The 6563-nt window shown below is 39.7% G+C and overlaps 1 protein-coding gene across 1 annotated transcript; it reads left to right on the top strand.

Moving 5' to 3' along the window:
* The first annotated feature begins 210 nt into the window (after positions 1 to 210).
* LOC110522869 (C-type natriuretic peptide 4) lies at positions 211 to 5243 on the top strand. Its single transcript, XM_021601323.3, has 3 exons — positions 211 to 413; positions 1818 to 2110; positions 4834 to 5243. Exons 1-2 carry the CDS (start codon positions 321 to 323, stop codon positions 2085 to 2087), a joined length of 363 nt encoding a protein of 120 aa, XP_021456998.1. The 5' UTR covers positions 211 to 320; the 3' UTR covers positions 2088 to 2110; positions 4834 to 5243.
* The last annotated feature ends 1320 nt before the right edge of the window (positions 5244 to 6563 follow it).

The following is a 6563-nucleotide window of genomic DNA, read 5'->3' as shown; positions in this document are numbered from 1 at the left end:
AATGTAATCTATATTATTCTCATTAATTTAAGCCACAATGACCAGTATGTGTATCATTTAATTAATCATGTAGTGCTCCTCAAGCCGCAGGTACGGGTAAAAAAAAGAAATTGGCAAGTTACAGGAGGGAGGGAAGACCAATATGCAGGTGGTCATGACATCACCAGTGGCTGGCTATAAAGTCGGGAGTACTAATTCACAGTTAGAGTAGCACTTGGGAAGCTTGGAGTAAGGACAGACAGAGAGACATAGAGTACCAACTGGTTACCAACCGATATCATTTAGCCTGCACAGAGGAATCCTTTACAAAACTTGTCAGAATGAACATCTCGCATTTGGTGGCTTGTGGACTTATGATCATTCTGCTTTCAGTGAGGACAGGGGCGAAGCCTCTGACACCGGCGCAACAGAAGGTGAGGTCACTTCATTGATGTGCACTCTGCAATTTGTAAGCGGAATGCGTGAACATGAACAATGAATGCAAGTGTATAGGCTACTTGCAATGTATATCTTGGCATGCAGGCTATAATGGCTTTACTTCATCATAAACTATAGACTACTGTTCCTTTTTTAACGCGGGGGCTTTAATATTCATAATATTGTTAAATGTATTAGTATTAAGTAAGGACTATTGCATTTCAATTACACTGCTCATGTTTATGGGTTTTGTATTTATTTTACCTTTATTGTATGCTTCTCAACGTATGCATAGGCTATTACTAGAAGGAAAGGCTTGTTTATCAGGGAGATATATGGAGTGATATGCTACTCTGTTTTACACAAATCTAAAGACTACTTTCTTCCAAGCATCATTTTGATATTCATGCTGGTACCCAAGCGCGCCTTGAGAAGCACTCGCCTGGACATCGGATATGAGGAGACGGGGCCTTTACGTATAACCAAATGAGCTTTTGCGGTTCTTAAAAGTAATATCGATGTATAAGGCATACATTTCATTGTGCTGCGTATTTTAAACCAGAAAACGTATTTTCTCAAAAGTTTGGTCATGTGAGCGCGAGGAACTGAATATTCTTTGCACGAATAGTCCTAACACTATGTAGCAGTGAGTAATTAATATCCCACTGCACGCGCACCTGTCTTTCCGCTGCATTCATGAAACCCCAGGAGAAGGAGACTTATTTCTGACCAGTGTTCATCGCCTTATTCAACCAATGTACACACCGTTTCACATGCGTTAAAGTGCAAATGTAGCCTATGATAACACCCAAATTGAGGATTTGGTTTTGAAGGATGGGACAATTAATTGCAGCATTTAATAGGATTTCTATTCAGTAGCTAGTAGCTACACATTTAACAGTGAAGGCTGCTGAGAGGAGGACGGCTGATAGTAATGGCTGGATCGGAGCAAATGGAATGGCCTCAAACACATTTGATGCATTTGATAACATTCCACTAATTCCGCTTCAGCCATTATCACGAGCCTGTCCTCCCCAATTAAGGTGCAACCAACCTCCTGTGCCACACAACAAGTTCTGACCTGTCTTTTGGTGTCTCCAGACGCGAATCAAGTGTAGGCAGCACTAACATTATACTAGATGTAGCATAATTGCGTAAAGTTTGATATGGAATAAACATAATTACTTTCATAGGACCAGTTGAAAACGAAACTGTTGTGAAAACTGCAAGAGAGTGAGTTTACTGCTTGCCAAAGTAGGCAATTGATTTCCCGAATGCACAGATGTATTGCCATTTATCAGAAAAATTCCCAGATGAGCTATCTGCTGACAGGTGCTTACCCAAGTCGTTTCAATTAAGAATGTAGTATCTAAAGCGGGTGTCTTGTTTCTGTGTCCCAGTCTCTTAAAAGTTTGTTGGGGGAGGAGCTGTCGGAGTTCCTGGCATCTGAAGAGAGAGAGCGGAGGATGGAAAACTTGCGCTCCAGGGTACGATTGCTGCGAGACCTGCGCATGGAAACTCGCGCCAAGGGCATGTGGGCGCGCTTGCTGAACGACCAGCCCAGTGCACGGAGACACAAACCTAACACCAAGAAAGGGGCCGCGGCCCGGAGTGGCTGCTTCGGACACAAAATGGACAGGATAGGCACTATTAGCGGCATGGGCTGTTAGAGATGGCGCATCGAGACGTATCGGTAAGTAAACCTAACCTCCCCCGGTATATCATTTTCTCTATGCGTAATTGCACATCCTGGGATTAAATGAAGAACGTCTATCAACACTACCTTATGATGGGAGACAAAAAGGCGACCATGGGAAAACAACCTAATTTAAGAACAGTTCCATAGGCATTTGCTACAAAATCCCCAATGTAGGCTAACTCAGATGAGTAACTCAGTGCATATTTCAGATGAGACACCCATAGACTATAGACTAAAAGAGTAGTGTAGAACAGTTTGCACTAGTCTAAATGTGACCTTCTGCCTTGATTTGGTTTTATGTAGCAACATTTGAAATAGTGTTTTTTACATTGGATAAAAATAGCTACTCAGAGCTCAAATTGTATATCATACACTTCCATTGAGGAAAAATGGGAAAGTAATTCTACTTTGAAAGTTTATACATTTTTAACCCCACTTTTGATAAAATGGCCCATGAATATTTTGGTACCCCTACTGGAGAGCTCTTCTATGTCTACACCCATTCAGCATCATTCACACTCTCTAAAGCCTTAGCCCCACCCATCACTTTAAGGATTCACACTTGGGGCCATGTGGTAAACACATACTATGTCAAATAAAATAAAGTTGATTTGTCATATGCACAGGATACAGAAGGTGTAAACAGTACAGTGAAGTGGTTACTTGCATAGTAGCAATATCAAAAACAGAAAGTGTCCAGGTAAAAATATTTTATAAATATTGTATCATTATTAGATGACAGTTAACCATCATACTAGTCTAAATTGATTGGTCATGTGAAGGAAATGCTATAACTACCCCCAGGCCACATCTAGCTACTGTTGTCTGGACATGTTCATGAAATACAATAGATGGCCATAATCACCCCCAGACTCTTACCGGTAAACATGGACGAATGCTTCACAGCAGACTGGAACCATTTAACTATGTTTTGTTTGTAGTTACATCTTTTTGGGGCCAGCATTTTGTCAAGTGACTCTGGTTCACACTGACCATGGCGTGTGCACAAAGTAAACCATCACTTTTTCCAATTGATCTGTCGAGAGCGCCTACTACATTCAGGCCATCAATGTTGTTGAGAAAAGTATTAAAACTTTTCTAGTTCTCGATGGCTAACATTATATCTTTCAAAAACAGCGCTGTAGAGAGGACTGTCAACACATACTGAACAGCTCACGTTATAGACAGAAGCATGCTAAATGGCAGACCAATCCAAACTCATCTCCCTACATATCCAGCCCATCCATTATCTCAGCCAATCGTGGCTAGCATGAAATATACTGTATTTTTCCTTGGCTAAACCAGTTAGGCTCGTAATTTAACAATTGTATTCTTATTTATGGACGGAATACACATTTGTTATTAAGGCACATGAAAGTTCACATGTTCCAGAAGGTATTTCTGAAAAATAAAAAATCTGATCAAAAAATACATGTTTATGTTCAAATGCCTCTGCTGTGAAGTAGTGACGTGCGACATACGCCTAGTTTCCTGAAACGAGTCACAAATGTCCATGTGATGAGGTGAGGGGTTGTGAGCCTGTTAGTGGCCAAAGGTCAATCTGATCTGAGAGGTCAGTGGGGTCACTATGAAACATGTTGCAACTGACCAACAGTGATTGAAACAATGTTAGGGTTACCTCAACCTTCAGTGAAGTGGAAATCCTATAGCCTAATCCTTTTGGTTTAGGCCTACTGACTACTACAAGCAAATCTTATTGAGACTGCATTTAAAAGAAGGATATAAATTAACTTACAAATGCATCTGCTTCTTGATTGAAGTCATGAATCAATTCCCAAGCAGTCGTGTCCATCTATATGCACTCTGCTTATGCATTTATGTGGGACAGTGTGAGAGCAGTTTAGGGAAGAACAGCGTGTCCCATTGATGCTCTATCATAACATTATGCTGACTGCGTTCTCAGGACAAAACCCCATAGAATGTGATCAGGAAGCCCCTCTTGAATTGTTTGAAGTTCGTGGGAAGTAATCCAAATGAATTGGCCATACTCATTGCAGTACATCACCATAAGTAATCATAGGTGTTGGCTGAAGTCAATGGGACGGATGTGAAGACAATGAGGACATGTAGATGTCAGTGTTAGGCCATAGGCCATTGATAAAGTATAATGCATTGTGTGTACGTGATGAAGTCACTGGCCAGTCTCTATGTGTGTGAGGGAGAGAAAGAGAAATAGAGTGAAAGCAGGTTCCTCTCTTTGTAGATGGATGGACACACACACACACACACATGGCACCCTAAGGGCCTATGTTCAAGGAAACCCTTTTTGCTAACAGTGAAATCCTGATGGGGGAGGGGCTGTTGTGGCACCTTCCTTTGTCCTGACTCATATACTGTTCATATGTGACTAAGTGTGTGTGTTTCTTGGGCAGACACCTCTCTTCCTCCCTTTCCCAACTTTAAAGTGAGAAGTGGGTGAGGAGGACAGGAGGAGAGGAGTATTAGGCGGTCAATTCAGTATTGTGTAAGAGGCAAAGGGCGGACTTCATGTGCTTGTTTGGAGTGAGTAGACAAGAGTGGTGCAGTAAGACTTCGGTTAGAAAGCTTGTTTTAGTGAGGGTGACACGGATCCCCTTTATTTTGTGGTAACATGTCCATATCTACATCCAGTTTTCTTTTAACAGAACCATCCATCCAGAGTTTTCACTTGACAAAGACATCTAACCATGTTTTTTCCTTCTCCCCTCTCTGCACAGCATTCAGACGATGGGTTCAACAACATGGATTCAGTTGGTCCTCGCCTGAGGTAAATACCTAAAAAGTGATGGATTTTCGGTATAAAAAGCCACCATGACCAGCATTTTCGAGGACTGAGACAACAATGATAAAACCAACCCATATGTATAACATTGGTATAAAACCTAGAAACCGAAAAGCTGTATATTGTTGCTGCTGCTGTAAATTCATGTACTTTCATTCCTGCATAAATGTATTTATGTTTTAAAAACTATTTATATGTTTATAAAATAGATATTTATAAATATTCATTTTATTTATGTAACATTTTGAAATGGATGCAAACTGCAGGTAAATTCTGTTTGTAACCTTTTTTGTCTTAAATAGTGAATGTTTTCAAAATGATAAAAAAATAAATTCCAGGCACTAACGAGTCTCCTCCCAGTTTTTGTATATGGAGAAAACATATCGTTTCTGGTGAAAATAAACTATGGAATGGGGGTGAGACTGAGGCTTTATTCAGTGATAGTGCGCCACTTATGTAGGCCAACAATTCTCTCCATTGAGTGGTCCCACTGGGCACCAACTGGTTAAATCAACGTAATTTGTCAACACATTGTGATGTGGAATATATGTGGAAAATACATTGGATTTGAAAAAAGTAATCATTGAAAACTGTTGTTTTGTGAAATTTCAACATCACCTTAACCGATTTTCAACATTGACAAACCTTGTATAAAATATGTTGAATTTGTTCCTCTGAAACAACGTAAGATCTTAAACTTAATATGCACTATAAGAAAAATCTTTAGGCTAGAAAGTTCATCTATCTACAGCTACCCTTTTGGGCTCCCATTGAGAGTTTTAACCAAGCCCAGCGCTGCTTAGCTTTGATATTTGTCACTGTCTATTACCAATGTGCTATCGTGAGAATGATTGTTGAGGAATATCCACTTAATAGTTTCACTGTTGCAATTAAAGACAAAAATAAAAAATTCCAAGGGGTAGGTTTAACAATTCCAAAGGGTAGGTTTAATATCATCAATGATGATATTTAGGTCTATATAGTATTTGGGAAGCCATAAACAGCTATTGTTTCAATTCAGCCCATGATTAAACAAAAATTAGACAGTACATATAGGGCTAGCGTTAGAGCTTTGGTTGATTTCAAAATTGAATTTACAAGTTAATTCTCCATCTCAATCAAAAATATGAGTTAACGACTAAGGGGAGATATTACATTTTTGGGATGAAAAATGTTCACGTTTTAAAGAAGATATTTTGTCACGAAAAGATGCTCGACTATGCATATAATTGACAACTTTGGATAGAAAACACTGACGTTTCCAAAACTGCAAAGATATTGTCTGTGAGTGCAACAGAACTGATGTTACAGGCGAAACCCAGATAAAAATCCAATCAGGAAGTGACGCATTTTTTGAAACCGCCTCATGCCAATGACTCCTTATATGGCTGTGAATGAGCTACGTATGAGCTTACATTTTCTACGTATTCCCCAAGGTGTCTACAGCATTGTGTCGTCTTTTTACGCATTTATGTTGAAGAATAGCCGTAAGGGACCATATTTAGCAAATGGTCACAAATCTTGCGTAAAATACTGAGGTAGCCATTTTGCCAATCGCTTCTTATGAGAAACCAATTGCCTCGACGGATACATTATCGAATATATATGTTAAAAACACCTTGAGGATTGATCCTAAACAACGTTTGCTGTGTTTCTGTGGATTAT

This window comes from Oncorhynchus mykiss, chromosome 5 (assembly GCF_057628025.1).
Source record: "Oncorhynchus mykiss isolate SJ-2025 chromosome 5, ASM5762802v1, whole genome shotgun sequence".
NCBI classification, from domain to species: Eukaryota; Metazoa; Chordata; class Actinopteri; order Salmoniformes; family Salmonidae; genus Oncorhynchus; species Oncorhynchus mykiss.
This window is presented reverse-complemented; position numbering and strand designations above follow the sequence as displayed.

What these genes read in the sequence shown, in the direction of transcription:
- LOC110522869 (XM_021601323.3), top strand. Translation starts at nt 321, where the DNA reads ATGAACATCTCGCATTTGGTGGCTTGTGGACTTATGATCATTCTGCTT. An exon ending in TGACACCGGCGCAACAGAAG is followed by an intron (nt 414 to 1,817) that starts GTGAGGTCACTT and finishes TCTGTGTCCCAG; the next exon opens with TCTCTTAAAAGTTTGTTGGG.